Source organism: Anabas testudineus, chromosome 5 (assembly GCF_900324465.2).
Source record: "Anabas testudineus chromosome 5, fAnaTes1.2, whole genome shotgun sequence".
NCBI lineage: Eukaryota > Metazoa > Chordata > Actinopteri > Anabantiformes > Anabantidae > Anabas > Anabas testudineus.
Window position 1 is genome coordinate 14,277,757 of NC_046614.1, and position 21,011 is coordinate 14,298,767.

Genomic DNA, 21,011 nt, shown 5'->3' on the forward strand with positions numbered 1-21,011 from the left:
CTGTGTGTGTGTGCGTGGTAATTATATATTGTTATGTATGTTAGCAAGGTTTTTAAACAGCTTGTAGGTAAATGTTTTCAAGTAATGCTGGCTCTAAACATTCAAATATTTTGTACAGTGGAAATGAGCATGATGTACTTTTTTTCCAAGATGTAATGAATTGTATTTAAGAACCTACAGTCAAATATTAAAATATTTACAGGCCTCTATATAAATTGAAAATGTTAATTATTCTAATAATTTGGAAAAATCTGATAAACTAGCAGGGTGGCTAAGCTGCAGCACGGCCGATGTTAAATTGATTTTATTAGAAACCGAAGTGTTGTCATACAAAATGTTTACATGTATTCAAAAGATAATTGTTGCGTAAAGCAAAATGTGGTCAATGTTTTAAACCAACATTTATGCAAAAGAAATATTTTCAGACAAACAACATGTATGGTACCTTTGTTCATGTCTTCTTTATATATATTTTTTATTTTTTGCACTTTACAATGTTAAATAAATCCAAAAGATGCAACTAAAGAAACATGTCATATTTCAAGGTATAGCTCATTTTGTCAGCTATTCTTAACTTTGGGATCAAAAGTCCATTTCCATCTCAGATTACATCAATCAGATTTTAGGCTTTTAAGAAAATGTAAAGGTTTTATGCAGCTTTGTAGATGTATACTTGTGATGTTCGTATAGCAGATCATTGACTTCTTTCAAGCCTAAATCCCCTTCACATAGCAGATGCTGCAAGTAAACTATATTCAGCCTTACAGACCCATTAAAAATTACAGGGGCAAAAAAAAAAGATATCACATTTAACATGCCAAGATCAACAAACTCTTCAGACTTCAGATGCTGTTCAGGCGACTTATCTGAGCTAAAGACATTACAGTGAGCATATCCCTCATCTGCAAGCAATGTAGCAATGTCCTGTTGTCGTGAGATATACATAACTAATATGTTACCATATCATAGTGTACAGAAACTATGTATACACTAAAGACACTGAGCCTACATGGAAAGGAACTGACAAAATAAATGGACATCAAGCTATTTTTCAAGACCGCAGTTTGTTCATTTTGTAATATTCTTTCTCTTGTAGACTTTTTTAGCTGTTTTTTGCTTGAGTTAACACAGAGATAACTTTTATGCAGTGTTACAGTAGTGTTCACAAATCATTTTTCAATTATGATAACACTTTATTATATATTGTATTTAAAGATTGTTAATGTTCTTGCATTTCATTAAAAAAAACAAAACAAAAAAACAAAACAAAACATTTCTCTCAAGCAACTTGTAATGTTGCCAAACATTATTTACTAAATCATAATTTATATCTATTTCAAAAATCAAATCTAAAATACTTTATGTCAGTATTTACTAAATAACTAATAATGATGTGCTATCAGTTTATTGAAACCTGTTAATGAGCAATGACATAAAACCTGTTCCCTTAGTAATGGAGAGTATTTAAAGAATGGTTCATTTTTTTTACTAGAACTAAAACCATACAGTTGAATTCTTCTATTCTATACAATAACAACTCAATGATTCACACACATAATCATTAACATTACATTAGCTGGTTGTTCATGTTGGATTTACTATTAAAATAGGCTAAAATGACGACGAATGAATTTACACAATTTTATGTTACAAATGCAAAAGACAGATGTTTAGAACAGACATTTTGTTTCAAAAACAAAAATGACTAACTGATCCTTAAATCTGAAAAATATCATATTACAGCATGTATCTGTTACAAAAATAACAAATATCACACATTTCAATTAAAAAGATTTTTTAAATCAATACAGAATATCATAAACACACTTAAATAAATGCATATTCTATATAAAAACTAGATTTAATTAATTAAATGTTTAAAGCTGGAGCTACAGTAAAAATATAATCTATATAACTTCCTGCATTTGGTGCTTCCACCATTACAATTGACCTTGTTCTTACTGCCATCAAAAATATCTAAGAGCACGTGTGTGAGCAGTGTAGGTTTTACAGTAACTGTTTATGTCAGTACATGACAGTAACGCTTACATAATGTTGACACAGTCTCGTGGCTCAATCTAAGGAGCACACAGCATTCAGGGTGTGACCAATAGTCAATAGACGGTTACAATGCGACATTGACAAACAGCCCTTTTTATAAATGATTGACAAATTAAAATAGGCCAATGAACCCTCAAACTTAGTTTCATTAAGAAAATCTAAGCTTCTGAGGCCACTTGCAAGTGAAAGAGGCCAGTTAGGAAGCTGTTATTCTCCTCAGCAACAGTTTTAATAACTGATTGTTTAAGGCCTTTATAAAAACAGTATTATAAATAAAGGGTTAACACATTATTGAATATCAATATAAATCAATAGTAAAATTGTCTGTCACTGATTGAAACACATGATAACACATAACACATCACTTTGTGCACGAAAAACCATAAGATGTGTCTGTTTAGACTCTCCTTGCTTCCTTTTCAGTGCTTTATGGAGTGGCAACATGTTAAACAACATGTTAAACAACATGTCATTGCCATGTTCGACCGTATATCAAGAAGTAAATTATACTGCACAAAGTTTATTTTTTCTCACAGAATCATTTAAAGAAAAAATGAGTCTTTGGTTGAACGTGTTGTCAACAGAATATGCATCCAATCAGTGACTTGGGTGGTTACAGAACTTATTTGTTTTAAGGGGTAAAAACAAAAGATATTGTGATTTTATAAGAAACTTGGCATAGTGCCATTGTACTGTTGTACTGGTTTTCTCAAATGTAGCCTATGTAAAGCTGCTTCACTTCTCTGTTCACACTAGGACACCATGGTGTCAGGAGATGAGGCCAAGTCGAGCAGTTCGAGAGCTTTCTTCTCTGATCTGGAGAAAGCAAGGTCTTCAGCTGGTGTACATAGGATGGAGAACCTCTAACAAAGGAGAATATTGTGTTTTTAATAAAAATAACAACAAGCATATGGAGTTCTGGAGACATATTTTTATATAATAACAGCTCACCTGTCTCAGTGTACCAGGAGTGACACTCAGATTGTACAGCATCAATATGGGAACTAAGAGTGTTGAGGAGAGAGTGAACCACCAACCAAGAGCATAACCCCACCATGGATACTCAGTTGTGTTGTTGAACTTCAGAGGAGTGTATTTGACCAAGGAGAAAATAAATGTTCCCTGTAAATAGTCAGGAGAAAAAAAGCTTTTTAATTCTCTGGAACAGTCTACTCAATGTTTTAAATACATTTTATATATAACTAACTATATAACTTAAGTTTATGATTCAACTTGAAGACTTATGTGGAGTTTGTCACCAAATCTGTTTACCGTCATCTTAAAAATGTTACCAAGCTGCAGCCTTTATTCTCGGAGCAACACAGAGACACTAATGCCTGCTTTTTATATTCAGCAGACTGAGCTGGTTTAATGCTCCCCTATCTGGTCTACACAAAAAAAACCCAAAAAAACATTATAAATCAGTTACAGCTAATTCAAAACTCTGCTGCTTGAGTCCTGATCAGGACCAGGTCTTACTGATCTTCACCTATATTCTACTAATTCTGAGTTTTAATGTTTTATCTAGTCTGTCATAATTTGTTTTATTATCGTTATGTTAGTGTGCCATTTATCTCAGTTATATGTTTTACTGCCCTCATTTGCTGTGTCTTGTTCTTAACTTCTCAGTCAACTGTAAAGCAAGTGTGTTTGATTGATTGAAAGCAGATAAAGCAAAACAATTTATGACAAGTTAAAGACTAAATCAGCATGTCATTTATAGGGGTAAATCTCTTCTCTAAGGAGTCAGACCAGACATAGCAGAAAATGTTGTTTTTAATCTTTCCAGAACCAAAATGTGAGGGAAACATGAGGAAACAGTGTGTTTATCTCCTTTAATGTAATCTGTAATTGTTCCTACATGCAGCTAATGTTTGACCTACACTAATGGTCCTCTGTAGGAAGCATGTTCCAGGCTTTAACCAGTGTTAGTTGAAAGGCCAAAAGTTAGAACATCATTAGCTGACACCACTACTTTGTGGGGCTATAGGTTATGTAAAAACATGCTCATGTTAGTGTAGTGTTTCCCGACTATGTGAAATGTGGTCTGACATAGTTTAGGCTAAAATTAACATATCTGCCTTTGCCTGTTTACCAAAGTCTCTCTTTTTGAGATAGTGTTAAAAAAATTAAAACATGAATTACTCCTTTTCCTAAAAACTAGATGTTGCCTCTGATTGAAGCAACCATCATGTGCCTAATCGTCACATTTTGGCACTCCCAGCCACAAGATGGCCCCACTGCCTGCATCACCACACCTATCATTGTTTATTCACTCACTCTAAACCTGTCACCTGTGGAAAATATGAGAGATAGTGTTTAACTTACTGGAGCCAATATTAGCTTAAAACTTCTTAGTTACAGACAGTCTTCCAGCAACAGCTGCTGTTTCAGCGAGTAAAATTAATGGCTGCACTCCAGAGTTGAGAAACCTGTTGTGTTTGCTTATGACCCAAATCAAGGAATAATTCAATCATGTGCTGTGTAAATTATGTCAACTTTCACTGTAACTCACCATGCATATTACTGGAGTGACGTATTTCAAACAGTACTTAATTATGGGTAACGGCTTGTATCCAATCATATCCTCCAGATTTTCATAAAATCGGTCCGCACCTATAAGTGAATAAAAACACTGGTCAGTAAATCAAAATTCACTGTGGATATGCCATCGACAGTGTTTATTAACTCACCGTAAACCCATCCAATACAGACAGACTGCAGAATGGCAAAGAGAAGCAGAGTCATCCCACTGCAGGCATAGTAGTCAAACAACTGGAAGATGTATAGTCCACCCTGTTTGTGATATGGGATATATATCATAATGGTCTCTTAGCATAAGTAAAATGATATTGTCAACAAACAAAGTGACATTTAAATTAGGTCTTACTTCTGTGACCATAACAAGGCCGATGAAGAAACTGACAACACTGATAGCAAGAAGAAGAACTTTACGTCGATGGCCAACGTGGAAGAACGAAGGATTCATGTCAGAAATTGCTGTTGCGAGAGCCTCCAGACCTACAAACTAAAACACAGACTTCTCAGCTACACAGTAAAGACACCATGCACCCCGCTCTGTAGGATTAAAATGTTGCAGAGCTGATCACAGAATATGGGTAGTTGAGTAGTTCAGCAGTAACTCACAGAGTGAATACCTCCACCAAGGCTGCACAAAGCAATAGAGAAAAATATTGTTGTCTTTTAAAACAAATATCAAGCATGCAGCCTTAGCCTCAGTCCTTTAGAGTAACAAGTCATTAAGTGCACAATTATCCCAGTTTGCTCCTTTGACATCATATTGATTGACCGTAACAACAATATTCCGGCTTCATATATATTTCAAAAATATCTGTTGCATATTGTTTCCCATTCTCTTGGTTTGAAATTACTCTGCGTTGAAACTTAAAACGTCTGCCTGTATTTGTTTTAGTCAAGATGAGTCAGCCTACCTCACTATCCAGTCCCAGGAGGATAATCATAATGAAAAAGAAAATTGCCCAGAGCTGAGGAAAAGGCATCATGGCAACTGCTCGGGGATAGGCAATGAACGCCAAACCCGGTCCTACAACAAGATATTCAAAAGTAATAATGGACATCCGGCCAATTTCTTCCAAAATATTTCCTACCTGTAAGTCTAAGTGTATTTAGGTACAATGTTAATTGATTCAATCATTAATTGATTAATTAATTTATCCATTCATCCGTTACTTCTTTGGGAAGAAAAACTGTGTACCCATGGAAACTCACAAACATGCAAACAACCACACATGAGGCAGATTTATAACCAGAACCTTCTCACTATGAGGTAATGCTGCTCACCACTGCCCCACAGTGGAGTCCTAAATCATTTATGAACTAAACATTTATTTAGAATTACTGACCTGACTCTGCTACTTTTGATATGTCTGTATTTTGCTCATATGCCATGAATCCAAGTGCTGAGAAAATGGCAAATCCAGCAACAAAACTGGTCCCACTGTTCAGAAGGCACAGGTACACACAATCCCTAAAAACAAACAACATTATTTTGTATCAACTTTTACACCTCTTTGGGTCATAGTCCCAAATTTTAAACAAGGTGTTTTTCATAAACAGCTTAATTAAAAATAATTTTTATATTAGTTAAATTTTTAAGGTACTACAAATGGAGTGTGTTTTCTATCTTGAAGTATTCTTGCTCTTGAAAGAGATCAGTTTAAGGTGCCATGTGACAACATTGCTCTGGTATGTGTCTAGTGTTAAAAAAAAACATCTTAGTAGATATATAATTCTTACCTGTAACAGTTATTGTTGTATTTATTATAACTGCCAAGTGCAGTTAGACACCCAATGCAAATAGCATAGGAGTAAAATATTTGTGTGCCAGCGTCCATCCACACCTGCAAGACAAACAAAGGAATTTTTTACATCTACAATACGTAACAAACGAGCATTTGGTGGGTGTTGGCTGTGGGTCAAGACTGAACCAGCTCATGAACATTTGTAAATGTTTTACACTGTGGACTTAAGCAACTCAGTGAAAGAATAATCTGCTACTCAGTCAGTGTTAAACTTGAAGGTTTTAACAAAAAGTACTGCATGGTCTTAGCAAAGAACGAACAGCACAGATGCCAGACTCATGGAAATTATAATACATGTCTGCTTAACACTATCAGCGAAGCATGGAGGTGGAAACGCGATGATCTGGGGATTATTAATTATCAATGGGAGAGTGGGCGACCTGCATCACATGCAAAACATCCTCAGCACAGAGACCACTCCATACTGAAGAGACATGACATTCTCTCTGGGCAGTGATTGATTTGGGATAACTTCATTCTGAAGCAGGACATTGACTCCAAGCATTCTTGAATGTAGCAGCTGAAAAACTCTATGATTGCTCATCACCAGATCTGAACCCCAATGAGTGTCGGAGAAGATGGACTGAAAAGTTCAGTAACACTGCCCAGCCAGCACAGACCTTTGGTAGGTGCTGAAGAAATTGCACCAGAATGTCTGGAAAAACTGATCAGTAGAATGTCACAGATTTAATGTGCAGTTATTGCTGCAAAGGGGGATTTCTTTCAGTCAAAGTAAAGTTAACAGGCAAAATCTGACAATTATGCTGTGCTCAGATATGCTTACAAATTAATTGATGTTCATTTTTTTGTGTTTACAACCATTTCATTGAATAAAACCAAGCGTGTAGGTGTTTCCAATAGAAGTATTGCAGTATTTTTACATTGATAATGATTATATGGATGAACTCAAAGTACAAGTTGTATGGTTCCATCATAAATTCATATAGAAATATTATATAGAATATATCACACTGTTTAAATAAGTATAATTCAGCTTTGTAACTTGGAAACATTTCAAGCTATGTTGCTGTGTTTGAACAGTGCTTGTTGAAACAACATGTGTTTGCGATATTGCAATGTGTCTGTGGGTTAAGTAAACAAATGATCAGATAAAAACCTGTTCATACCTGAGGGTCAGTGAGGCGTGATGGATCTGGGTAGAGGTAGAACACAATCCCATCTATGGCTCCTGGTAATGTCAGCCCACGAACAAGCAACGCCACCAGCATCACGTACGGAAATGTAGCCGTAAAGTAAACCACCTGTGGAAAAGGTCAGAGATGAGGTCATGCTGGCTGTGTTAGGATGGTTTTAATGTGTATATGTATATATTCCGGCATGAATTAAAGCCACTCTAATAATCCTCACTTACACTGTATCCTGTGGAGTCTGCAGAAATATAGGAATCACAGGTACAGTACACAGATTAAAAACCTAATGGTACAGTTGAAATGTTTAGGTATTTTATTTATTAATAAACACATTGTATTTAGAGATTACTGTCTTATTTGAAGCATCTTCCAGACAATCAGCTGCAGTTATAGAAGTAGATAACAGCATGTAACAGTGTCAATGGTAAGATGTGGGTGTTTTACCATTTTAATGTAATAGAATTTCATACATTAAATTAGAGGGCCGCATTACAATTCATCCAGAAGAGCTCGTAAAAGTGAGCATCAGAGATGATAACAATCAATTCTACAGCTGCTGAACTGTAAATACTCCGCAAATGTCAGTGTTAAGTAACAATTAACTCCTTTGTAGGGGTGTTATTTAACTAAACTTTTATTTTAAAACTGTATTCTTTATTTTATTTTTGTATTCTCACTCTGTGAATAATTAGTAATGATAGATGCAAAATTTGTGCAATGTGTAAAAACTCAGCTAACAAGGTTTGTTATTTCAGGCTTGTGTATTATGTAATAATAATAAATGTTAAATAATGATTGGTAACATATTTTATAATAATAATAATAAAAATTTTCTCTGCCTCGTACCTTCCCAGTGGACTTTACTCCTCTCCAGACACAAAAGTAACAGATAATCCAGGATAACAGAAGACACAGAGCTAGCTCCCATCGTAGACCTCCTAACTCATGGATACTTCCTGTGACATTCAGTACTCTTCTCCTGCAAACCACATGTCCGGGTATCATTAATACTCATTAATGTTGTCATTCTTGATTATTTGATTCTGGATTTTGTTTTTTATACTCACTCCCAAAACTCTCTCACTGGTGAGGTAGCATTGCCTTCCACAGTCCAGTTTAAATACTGATCTTTGTGATCGAACTCCACACAGTTCCCTGTAGCAAAAACGTACAGGCAATTAAAAGTTACAGACAAATACAATCAAATTAAATTTTTTGTCAAAGCATTTAAACATTTAGCAACATTTTCACTTTGAATAATGGAAAAGTCTGTTGTACTTCAAGTCTTGTATTTTCTTTTAGCCTACAGTTTATATTGTATTGACTTTCATTGTGATGGACGATGCTCATGCAGCATTTGACTGTTTAAGACATGAATTTACTTTGAGCAATTTTGGCCTGTCGTGGTCCAGTAATCAGCTTAGAAAAGTAATGTGGAAACCTCTAGTACAGAGACAGTGACAATTGACTTTCAGTGAGATAAGAAGCAGTCCAGCGGCTTTAAAATGGATTTGGGGATTTCAGTGAACACAATGTTCAGACTTTCTACCTTTGCAACATGTTGTGAAAAAACAAACAAACAAAACAAAACAAACTTTTAGACTGTATACTTAAACACATGTGCCTAGGACCTCTAAGTGTCTTATGTAATAGACAGAGCAAACATGCCAAGTCATAACTTAACATGTTCATAGCACCTGAACTTTGTTCTCAAGGTCTGAAATCAGCTCCTAAAATGAGCTGAAACACAGCCAATAATATGACTCACTGAAAATGAATTAATCATCCAGTAACATAATAATTTCCTTACAGTTACAGTTTGGTAAAGTGCAATGAGTTATTCTTGGTTTATGATAATCCAGTTATACAGTACGCTTGTTTGGACATACCTGTGTTCCAGCTGTTTCTGCAACTTGCCCAGGGTAGTTCAGAAGTAAAAGAGGAAAAGAGATACAGGAAAGCCCAGGCTAATATGATGATATAATAGATGCTGGAGTATAAAACAACCACCTGACTGCCATAACCCATCCCTGAAAAACATACAAACAAGCACATAAAAACTAAACAGAAAGCCTTCATCCATCATCCATTACACCTTACTGGGTTTCCTCCCTTACATTATAAAACAACTGATATATGATAATTCACATAATACAGGTACAACAAAGTGTTATTGAATTTGTATCCAAATGCTGTAGTTGAGATGAGGTAATACTTAGTCAATGCAGGTCACAGATGAAATGCCGTCACAGGTTTTCACCAGACCTGATGGATTTTTTGCTCCAGTGTGAAACTGGATGAAGCTGAATGAAGTTTAACTTTAACAATTGCTCTGGTAAATAATATGTCCCACAGACATGTTGGTGTGGAATGTACAGTACATCGCTTATTATAAACCTGAGATAAATGACAGGTCATTTCTGAGATTCCTGTTCTGTATAGGCGAATTACATCTCACATCCCACATTTGTGGCAAATGTGGGCACACAAGTTATAAAACGTTTAAATACACTCACAGTTCAGTGTGTATTTTCACATGATGAGTATTTCTAGATCTTTACCTGAAAACAGGGGACAAATCTTCTTCCAGCATGTAATACCTCCCTGTTGGGTATACTGGCCGAGAGACGTTTCGAGCAGAAACAAGGGGATGCCGCAAGTGAAGAGGAAGAGTACATACGGGATGAAGAACACACCTTGGGAAAATGGAAAGTTACAACCGTAATCAATAGAAATAAACTGAATATTAAGTTTTATCTTAAATACAATGTTTGCGCTGTTAAAATAGTGTAGATGTTTTCTTTAGATGCTCATGTTTTGTCTATTTTCTTAAGGTTTCGTAAACTGCAGTCCTGGGAGTAGTCGTAGATACTGTAAAACGTCATCACAGCTCGGTGTGATGTGGGTGTGAAGTGTCCAGGTGTGGTGTATTTAACTTTCCCACACTCTATAGTGTAATGTGGCACAGTAATCCCAAAAATTGCAGTTCGGTGGCAACTGGACCTGCTTTAAGTTCTTAAAGATCCGTTACCTTCCATCCCGAAGGCTTCATCATCAAGTTGCATCAAGTGTATTGCGATTGTACATGACTTTATAACACCAACAGATATTTAGTCACTTTGGATTGTTTAGTTTGATGATCCTGACAGATTTCATGGGTTTTGACAAGAACTAACTTTATAGTTTGTGACAACTACTGTGTACGTAAAATGAATCTAATATTAACATAGTAGTTCTGAGACTGAAGAAATATTTAATCTTTGAATATAATGACACTCACCTCCTCCGTTTTTATAACACAGGTATGGAAACCTCCAGACGTTTCCCAGGCCTATAATTTGTCCCGCAACAGCCAAGAGGAACTCCATTTTGTTAGACCACTGTCCTCTGGGCAGTGTGCTGTGTGCAGGGTGCTCCATGTCCAGCTTAAACTTGAACTCTGGCCCTGGGTCCTTATTCATCACACTTTGAAAAGTAGAAACATTAAGAGAATATACCATTATTTGGGATACAGAACATTTCAGAAGCATTCAATGGCTAAAAAACAGTGTTCACAAGTCACTTTTGTGGAGTGAAGTCAGACCACGTAACACTGCAATAATTAACCACAGAAGGAATAGTGACATGATTTAATCACTGTTTAATAACGGTTACAATCCACACAATGCCAGCAGTCTTACTGCATTAGGTCAACAGAGGGCCACTGCTGCTTGGCACAAGGGTAATGCTTTTATCAATGCTGCATTTGTGTTGCTGCTGTGGATTTGATGTGGGAGAGAAGCAAATAGACTGGAAAATATGTGTGCTACTATATTACTGCTAAAAAGCTTTAAATCATCAGACGCTAAAAACAACTTTCCTGAAGTGCTTTAGTGCGTCCACCAAAAGGAGAATTAAGAAAATCAGGATAAGGGTTATTAATTCCAGTAGACTGTAATTATATGTATGTACGAAATGTAGTTTTTCTGGGATCAACAAGAAGAGAGTTTTTCATCATAACAATTTTATCATTTTTTTTGTAATAACAACATCTACTGCACTGTGTGATGTTTGAAAGACCTTTTGCCAGGTCATTTCTGATGCTGCATCTGAGTGAGTGAATAACAGCAAATGGCCTAGCTGTCGGCATGTAGGCTGAGTAACATTAGGCCTCTTTCCTTTATGTTTTTGTACATAAGGTCTTATTTTATGCACAAATAGCAAATGATGCACATGTTAACAAATACAAATGTTTTAAGTTGTAGAAAATAGTATATTGTGTGTTTTTTGACTAGGTCCAGTCCAGACATGCATGTGCTTGCAGTGCATAAGGTCAGAAGGATTTTAGAGAGGGACCATGATGCTGACTGGAAGGAAAAACAAGTGAACTTAATCCACTGAAATTATGGAGGTGTTTCTTCACCTGAACTATGAGTGTGTTTTTATATGTTTTCTTTTATTTATCTCATTGATACCCCTGACAGTGTCCTGTGCTCTGTACTTTATTCAGAACTATTTATAGCAGCAGCTCTGAGCCTGTATTCATTTACAAGTCAGGTATTGTAGTAATGGTTAGAATGAATGAAATCAGGCTGCTGTGCCAAAATTAAGGCCTCGCTGCCAAATCAGAGATTGCATATGAGATTAGATATAGTTTCTGTATATATTTTCAATTGCTGTGTGATTAAAAAACAACACAAAAAAAGTATTTAACCAACTCAACAAAAAAGCCCAACGTTCTACAACGTCACCACTCAGAGCAGCTGTCTCCACAGAATCAAACTCATAACTATGAAATAGTTGGTATTTTTGTTTTTTAGTTGAGTCTTTTCAAGCATGTATTAATCAGAAGTTAATCAAAAGTGCAGCCAATGGAAAGAAACCACACCTGATAAGTGAAAGTTGTGTATTGTTTTTGGAGCAGAGGAATCAAGTTTGGAAAATTGTTTTGGGAAAAAAACAGCAGGCTTAACCTAAAAAAAAAAAAAAAAAAAACACACACTACCGAGGAAAATTGCATAAGAGCTATGTTTGAACAATTGCTGGCATTGCGCCTGCAGGAAAATAGGGCCCCAGATGTTTTACTGTGATGACTGCTTGAAGATATCATAAGCTTTCTTGTGCTGAAGGTGACAGATTAGAGCTCCAAACGAAAGCAGCAACCTCAAATCTTGTATCTCAAGGACTCTGCAGTACTAGACACTACATTAGCTACAAAACTACCTGTAATCAAAAATATTTTTCACTCATTAGGCAAACTGCAGCTCTCCGCTGCCTAATGTGAACCAACCAAGTCTGTCTTTTGTCCCAGTGTCCAGCACAAAGAGGTAAAAAAAAAAATCATGTGGACCAGAAAGAGGTTTTGTCTAGACTAAGACTATAAAAACATTGACTATGAAACACAAGGAACAGTAAAACACTTTAAAAACTATATTTAGTAATAATAAAACTACAAACTTGATCAAACACAGGGGCCAGAGAATGAGACATTTATATGTTGCTGGGTGCATGAAGTCAAAAGCAGTAAGATAGAGAAAATGATGTTGATACAGCTTCCAAATAGTCACATACATGGTTAATGTTTGAGACCATTCAAATTTAAGTTTGTCTAAAGGTGTAAAATTGCAAATTGCTTGTGTCTATAAAACTCAGTTGTGCCTGTTTGCTTGCCACCACCCAAATCAACATCCCATAATACAGTATATAAAATAACAGCTGCAGTAGAAGTTGTTGACTATAGTGACTGCTTTACATTTTCAGGCCAGTTGGTCGTGGGCATCAGAGAAGACTTCATACAGTACATGTTTTTCTACTGCCTGACACTATTTTGATCCAGATATTTTTATCTGGCTCCAGCACATGAATTATGCAACATGAATATAGGAGCTGAGGACAACACTCGGGTGTTAGATGTTTTAACCTAGAGTAACCTGGTTGATGAACTTTCTTTACTTTGATGATAAAAGCATGAGATTGCACTTCATGTCTGCATGATAGTAAGTACTTAAGTTCCCTCCACAATGTGATTGAAGCCCATTTCCAATCATTTTCCATTACACTTTTAATCATAAATCAAAACAAAGCTACAATCTGTCCATCACAGTTTGACGCATATACAGGTTAACACAAGACAAAGAGTTCTGTGAAGCCGCATGACTAAATGTTAATGTTAGAATGCGTTCATATTCACAATGGCAATGCTAACGAGCTGACGTCATTGAAGCAATGTTAATTAGTGTGTTATCACTTGTGGTACTTAACACTTATAAAAAATTTAAAACTAAAATAGCTCAAAACTACAACTAGTCATATAATAAAGTAATGAGGACATTTGAATTTCCACCTGCTTATAGTGTTACAAAAAAGTTAAGCACTCACAAATGTGAGACACTCACAATGTGCTATACAGAGGAAAACATAAATAAACCTAGGGCCATGATTTTTTTTTGTACAAAATTGCAAGTCAATCTATGCAGTGATGGTCCAGATATTTTAGTCTGGACCAAAATGGTCAACCTGTGCTGCCTCTAGACATGCTGATCTGTGGGAGACAGGGTAGACCCTCTCTCCCTATCAGCTTATTTACACCTAAAATAACTGACCTGACAGGTGGGTAAATATATAAGCAGGAGGCCAGATTTAAGGGGGCCAGGTTCCAGGAACAACCTGACATGGTTTTTTTTTAAATATCACCTGTGATACTTTTGTAACCAAATGTTGAGAAACCTGGCGGTGAGAGGAAAACTTGTTGATCACACCTACTGACTATGTTCCTTTTTTTAATTCCAGCCCCATGATGAGAGGGAAGCAAAAGCTCAGTGGTAAATATTTTCTGCCTTTAGTTTGATTATCTCATCTTAACAGATGAGGTAGCTGAACAAACAAACAAACCAAAAACAACCCCGTTAACTGTAGTATTGTTAAATTCCCGTCTGCTGCTGTGCTGGTTATTAACATAACAAGCTGATTAGTCTTTAGGTTTCAGATACTGGCATGTGCAGAAGCTGCATGTTTTCCTAAAAGATCAAAATCAATAATCATTCCAGTGTTGTCTCTGGAAACATGGTTGTCTCTAAAAAAGTGTATTATGCAAATAATAGCACACAGCAAACAAATTGGTGTAATACAACATTAGCATTAGCTTAGCCATGATCACAAAGCAGCCTGCAGTTAGTCTAAACAAGGGAAATAGCTGCTGTGTAACCAGTAACCTTTGGCCTACTTAATTCAGCTACAAGAGCTAACCATAAGTGCAACTAGAAAAGCCCAGCTGTCTCTAAAGCTGTTTCCATTCAAAAAAGGCAAACCACAGTAGTGCACAATCAGAAAAATCACAAACACAAAGAAATGCTTGTGACATTTAGGGAATTGGTAAAGAATACCTGACAAAGATGCCCACACTGCTGTAGACTGTGGTTCTGTGTTATGCTTCCATTTAGCTCAAGGGGAAAATCATCTGGTGCCTCTTTTTTTTTTTTTTTTTTTTTCAGGAGAAATGCAAGTGTAGAAAAGCCTCTCAGAGACAAGTGTTCTTCCCAGCTGCCCAGAGTGAGTCCATGTGTTGAGTTTCAGAGGGCTGTGTTTGTGTGACAGTGAGGAGGAGAGACAGCATTAAGAGGAACAGAGTGAGGCAGGAGGGGCGGGTGCTGTGGGTTTCTGAATGAGCAACTTAAGGCGGGGACTGTTCCACCGGGCCTTATGATCTCACAGCAGAGAGCACAGCCAGGCCATTTGCATTTTGCCTGTAACGGCCACATGGTTTTGTCAGCCGCCATAGGAGGAAACAGTACTGAATTACCTTAAAGTAAAAGTACTGCTATTATTGTTGAAATTGTACACAGGTAAAGATAAAATTACCTGTTGTTAAATCTATTGAAATAAAAACAAAAAATTAAATCAATTTAAATGAATCAACATTTTTTGTTCCTCTATCACAGTGGCTGCCCACTTTATTTTGAGGTCTACCGGATTTCCGGTGCCACCTCTTATTTTGTAGTACTACTTCCGGTGTGTAGTTGCGACTTTACGGTAGCTACAGAGAAGCAGCTAGCTAGGCTAGCAACAACGCTAAACATGGTAAACCTGGTTCCAATTATATTAATGACAGACAAAGGAGAAATAGCCCTTTGCAAGAAGGCACGGAAACCGCCAGAACATTTTAACGACAAGAAAGAAAGAAAGAGGAAACAAGATCAGACAGAGGAAGATCAGCTGACCGAGCTGTCACGTGACAGGATGCTGTTAATAAAACTTCACATACATAACACCTAAAATTGAACATGTGTTAATTTACTTTTTGTGTGGACTGTGATCTAATGTCTGTAAGCAACAGAAGCAAAACTACAGGTTATGATAATGGTTAAGTTTGAAATTCATACTACTACTACCACTACTACTAATAGATATCTTTGCTTTTGTGGTGCTTCTTAATAAGATAAGATATAAGAAGGACTGCATTCACTGCAAACCAGCCTGGACACTGGGTTAAGTCAGTAGTTTGTTTTATGAATTGATCTAGTTAGCCAGCCAACTGGGGTCAGAGCAAAATAACTAATACAGAAACTTTCTGTTTTTATTTGCTGTGTTTAAAATAATCAGAAATGTGATTGTGGAACTAATATGTATTTTGTTATAATAAAAAAGGGTTAACACACAAATGTACTGTACAAGAAATGAATAAGTGAATAACAAAAATATTATAATATTAACTCATTATAATTATGAGGACATGTTAAATCACATGGTGTTAAAGTCTTCTGAGGGACAACAACTGAGTGTGTCATTTTGAAATATTCTTTTAAGTAAACTCTATTCTCGTATGGAACTTTAAACTCCCAGCCTCCTTGGAAGCTGTACGAGCTGCAGGGATGGTGGCAGGCAGTGCCAAAGTAAACTGATATTAGTGTTGACTGATGATTGGTATTATTGGTCGACAGTGGGCATTCTCTGTATGCCGCCATGCAGGCTTTGGTGCCTCTTATATCACAGACCATAACCACAGCTGGTGACCCCAGATCATGCTTTCTTTCCCTCCCTCTGCGTCAGCCTGAAGCCCAGTCCACAATGCTCTACAATAACAGTATATTACATTCAACACTTTACACACACTGTATTACACAAATTAAAACAGCATTAGAAACTAACAGCAGCTTTGCTCTGATGAGACCACCAGACACGTTTACTAAGTGAAACACTTTGACAATTATCCTATGGTGCTTTATCATGTCATACTTGTTCAGTACAGTGGTTTTATCCAGCTTTCTAATTTTAGTATATTCTCGTCATTGCCCCAAAATGATGAAAATGGGTGTTGTAGTATTGTAAGCGTTTTTCCACAGCTGAGGATGAGTGTATTGTCAGTTACACTTACTAAACTTGCTGTGGGGTGACCTCACGGTGTCTGTTAACACAGGAGTGGTGCATTAGAGGAAAGTGGGACATTACAATAGCTGGTGTCATATTATGGACTATGTCTTGCCAGGTGAAAGAGCTAGATTAAGGAAACTGGAAGAAACATAAAAAAAAAAAAATTGATTGCTGTTTGTTTCTGTGTGTGAGTGTAATCCTTTGTTATAGAGAAATTAGTTTTTCTTTTATTTATATGTAACTACATATAATTATATGTAGTGTAATTGCAAAGTTGTATAGGAGAGTGTGTCTCCCACGACAACTTTGCTCTGGGCCTATATTTTAAAGGGGGTGGTTGTTCTGTACCTGTGGCAAGCTGTGCTGTAAGCAGATTCAACTATTCAAGCTATGCTGCCGTACTATGAATTTACTTCACTGCACAGCATGAAAAATGCACTAATGGCACGTTGAAGGTTTGTTGGTTTCCATGAGCCTCCGTCAGAGCCTCTTGTCTATAGGACTAGTATCAAGATTCACGCCAATCTAAATCAGAGACCATTACTTTACTGTTGTGTAGTCTAGACACCAGATATCTATAACCAGTCCACAATGGTGCTGATAGTAAACTTAATTTTTAATTTAACTTAACTTTTAGTTATTTAGTTTTGCAATCCTGCTGTAATAGTAATCTTAACGTCCATGTACTAGTTTTTTCAGCAGATGGGAAAATGTGAGAAACATGTAAATGCTCAGGAATCAACTAGTAAATGAATCTTAAGATGACGGTACAGTAGTCTCTACAGTACAGCTATGCCGAACAATATATGGAGCTGATTTTAACCACTTTAACCACAGCCAGGTGGTTAAACCATAATAGTTATACTGCTGAACTGACAGACCTGGCACTAATGTCAATTAGAATAGAAAAAACTGATTTTATAAGTTTCCTCTCACCAACAAGTTAGATTTTCTATTTACATACATAATCAGAAACAAAGATGTTAGTGGTTTGAAAAAACATTACCACAGTGTTTGCGTGAGAGTAAAATGGGAAATCAGATCTAATGTTTTGTTAGTTATCTTACCAACCTATCTACAGAGTTGCTCGAACAGGATGGAAACACCTCTCTTTTGTGTTAGGACATGTTTCTTTTTTTATCAAGAGTTATTTTGAGCAATTTCTTTTAACTCAATTTTAAGTACAAATAATAGGTAATGTATCAAACTTATACAAGTTACAGCAACACAAAGTATAATCATTCAAACTATTAAACTGTATATCATACACATTGATGGCTGAAAATAAGCAGAAAAGAGAGTCAAAAGTGGAACAGAGAGACCTTGGAAACTGTACAAGCTGCAGGGATGGTGGCAGGCAGTGCAGAAGTAAACTGATACTAGTGTTGACTGATGATTGGTATTATTGGTTGACAGTGGGCATTTTCCGTATGCCTCCATGAAGGCTTTGGTGCCTCTTACATCATAGACCATAACCACAGTTGATGACCCCAGATCATGCTTTCTACACTATATTACACAAATTAAAACAGCATTAGCATTAGAACAACTAACAGCAGCTTTGCTCTGATGAGACCACCAAACACGCTTACTCAGTGAAACACTTTCTGTTTTAGAATACTCTCGTCATTGCACGATAATGATGAATATGGGTGTTGTAGTATTGTAAGCATTGTTGCACAGCTGAGGATGAGTATACTATTCAAAAAGCAAGATAGACACTCACAATGTGGCCCTTATGTGTGCAGAACTTAGCTGTTGGGTTCATGAACTGCTAATACATCGTCTCTTGAGACATTTAAATGTTGTTGAAAGCTTCGTCTGAGAGCAGGAATAGACAGGTTGGCAACCGTCACTCGTTTACAGCTGTCTGTTACACTTACTGAACTTGCTGTGGGAGATAAGCTTCAGCTTTTGGTTAAAATTGCATCTGGTCTAATAGAAAAGTAAGATGTTCTGCTTTCCAGTTTGACCACATGTGGGGTGACCTCAGGGTGTTTGTTAACACAGCAGTGGTGCATTAGAGGAAAGTGGGACATTACAGTAGCTGGTGTCATATTATGGACGATGTGTTGCCAGGTTTATTTTGAGGAAAAGAGCTGGATTATGGAAACTGGAAAAAACATTAAAAAAAAAATTTGATTGATTACTGTTTGTTTCTGTGTGTGAGTGTAATCATTTGTTATAGAGAAATTAGTTTTTCTTTAATTATATGTGAGAGTGTGTTTTCTACTGGGCCTATATTTTAAAAAGGGTGGTTGTTCTGTACCTGTGGCAAGCTGTGCTGTAAGCAGATTCAACTATTCAAGCTATGCTGCCGTACTATGAATTTACTTCACTGCACAGCATGAAAAATTGCACTAATGGCACGTTGAAGGTTTGTTGGTTTCCATGAGCCTCCATCAGAGCCTCATGTCTATAGGACTAGTATCAAGTACCAAATCACTGTAGCTGAAATATTTAAAACCTTCAGTTGACCAGAAAATGCTGATATAGTATTTTAACAATTTAAAGATCTAAGGGTGTCATTTGCTCGAGGTACATTTGCAACACTTGGCCAAAGAAATAAAACTTAGCTTAAAAAATATTTACTACTACATACTGTAACACCCAGTATAGACGTTTCCCATGTCCCAAGTCCCAGGTGGAGGCATATATCACTGCTAATCTTGTCAGTACAGTACTGTGTTTCAGAGTGATGTCAAGTCACCACCTAAAACTCAAGCAGAGCGAGACTGAGCTTGTCAGGGAGAAAGATTCACGCCAATCTAAATCAGAGACCATTACGTTACTGTTGTGTAGTCTAGACACCAGATATCTATAACCAGTCCACAATGGTGCTGATAGTAAACTTAATTTTTAATTTAACTTAACTTTTAGTTATTTAGTTTTGCAATCCTGCTGTAATAGTAATCTTAACGTCCATGTACTAGTTTTTTCAGCAGATGGGAAAATGTGAGAAACATGTAAATGCTCAGGAATCAACTAGTAAATGAATCTTAAGATGACGGTACAGTAGTCTCTACAGTACAGCTGTGCTGAACAATATATGGTGCGGATTTTAACCACTTTAACCACAGCCAGGTGGTTAAACCATAATAATTATACTGTTGAACTGATAGACCTGGCACTAATGTCAATTAGAATAGAAAAAACAGATTTTATAAGTTTCCTCTCACCAACAAGTTAGATTTTCTATTTACATACATAATCAGAAACAAAGATGTTAGTGGTTTGAAAAACATTACCACAGTGTTTGCGTGAGAGTAAAATGGGAAATCAGATCTAATGTACACTTACAATTTCTCATCCTCCAAAGCTGTTTCATGTCCCTCTTGATATCTTCCTGTCATTTCTGCCGTTTTCATTTCCAAGACTAGTTTTCAACTAGTGCCGTTACAGTGTTTATAAAGGTGTGTAGAGTGTAGTATGTACAAAATGTTGGACAATTTGGTACACCAGTTGTTAATGAGTTATCTTACCAACCTATCAACAGAGTTGCTCGAACAGGATGGAAACACCTCTCTTTTGTGTTAGGACATGTTTCTTTTTTTTTATCAAGAAATTTATTTTAACTGAATTTTAAGTACAAATAATAGGTAATGTATCAACCTTATACAAGTTACAGCAACACAAAGTATAATCATTCACCCTATTAAACTGTAGATTTTACACATTGATAGCTGAAAGCAGCTATCAATGTAGCAGGAAAGAGTAAAACTAACACTATGCTCATCACAAAACATTACAATTTAGCACTGCAGACACGATTAACTATTTAATTAATAAAACATGGTGGTAGAACATCATCATCGTTTCATTAATGGGATCAATAAATCATTATTCTATAGCTATAGCACATTTTAAAACATTTGAAAAATGCTTCACGAATTAAATACAAACAGGTAATAATATATAGAAAAGACCAAACAGAAAGAGAATAACATAAAAGTAAGTCTGAAAAACTTAAAAACTTGGCAGCCATCTGTCTTAACCAGTTGAGGTTTGGTGAAAAGAGGAAAAGAGAAGGAGCAACAAACAGTCAGTATCTGCACAATGGGCCAGGGTTACCTACAGGAAGGTAAAAAGAGAGACATACAGACAGAAAGAA

The 21,011-nt window shown here is 36.3% G+C and overlaps 1 protein-coding gene across 2 annotated transcripts; it reads right to left on the bottom strand.

The window, feature by feature from the left end:
• Positions 1-28: 28 nt before the first annotated feature.
• On the bottom strand, positions 29-20,328 carry LOC113153385 (sodium- and chloride-dependent GABA transporter 2-like). 2 transcript variants are annotated; one of them, XM_026346985.1, is made up of 15 exons: positions 20,201-20,328; positions 10,836-11,020; positions 10,117-10,251; positions 9,445-9,585; positions 8,623-8,710; positions 8,402-8,534; positions 7,532-7,666; positions 6,340-6,443; positions 5,946-6,070; positions 5,514-5,626; positions 4,952-5,089; positions 4,755-4,857; positions 4,577-4,677; positions 3,013-3,183; positions 29-2,924 (listed from the first exon to the last, which is right to left on the bottom strand). In XM_026346985.1, exons 1-15 carry the CDS (start codon positions 20,266-20,268, stop codon positions 2,814-2,816), a joined length of 1,851 nt encoding a protein of 616 aa, XP_026202770.1. In that variant the 5' UTR covers positions 20,269-20,328; the 3' UTR covers positions 29-2,813. The 2 variants fall into 2 exon arrangements, with proteins under 2 accessions (XP_026202770.1, XP_026202771.1); XM_026346986.1 differs by lacking the exon at positions 20,201-20,328 and adding an exon at positions 14,917-15,209.
• Positions 20,329-21,011: the final 683 nt, after the last annotated feature.

Excerpts from the sequence above, each read along its gene's own strand:
- LOC113153385 (XM_026346985.1), bottom strand. The coding sequence starts at position 20,268 with ATGAAAACGGCAGAAATGACAGGAAGATATCAAGAGGGACATGAAACA. Across the intron at positions 6,444-7,531 it reads CACGCCTCACTGACCCTCAG|GTGTGGATGGACGCTGGCAC; the intron begins GTATGAACAGGT and ends TTTGTCTTGCAG. Across the intron at positions 5,090-5,513 it reads TCCTGGGACTGGATAGTGAG|TTTGTAGGTCTGGAGGCTCT; the intron begins GTAGGCTGACTC and ends TCTGTGTTTTAG.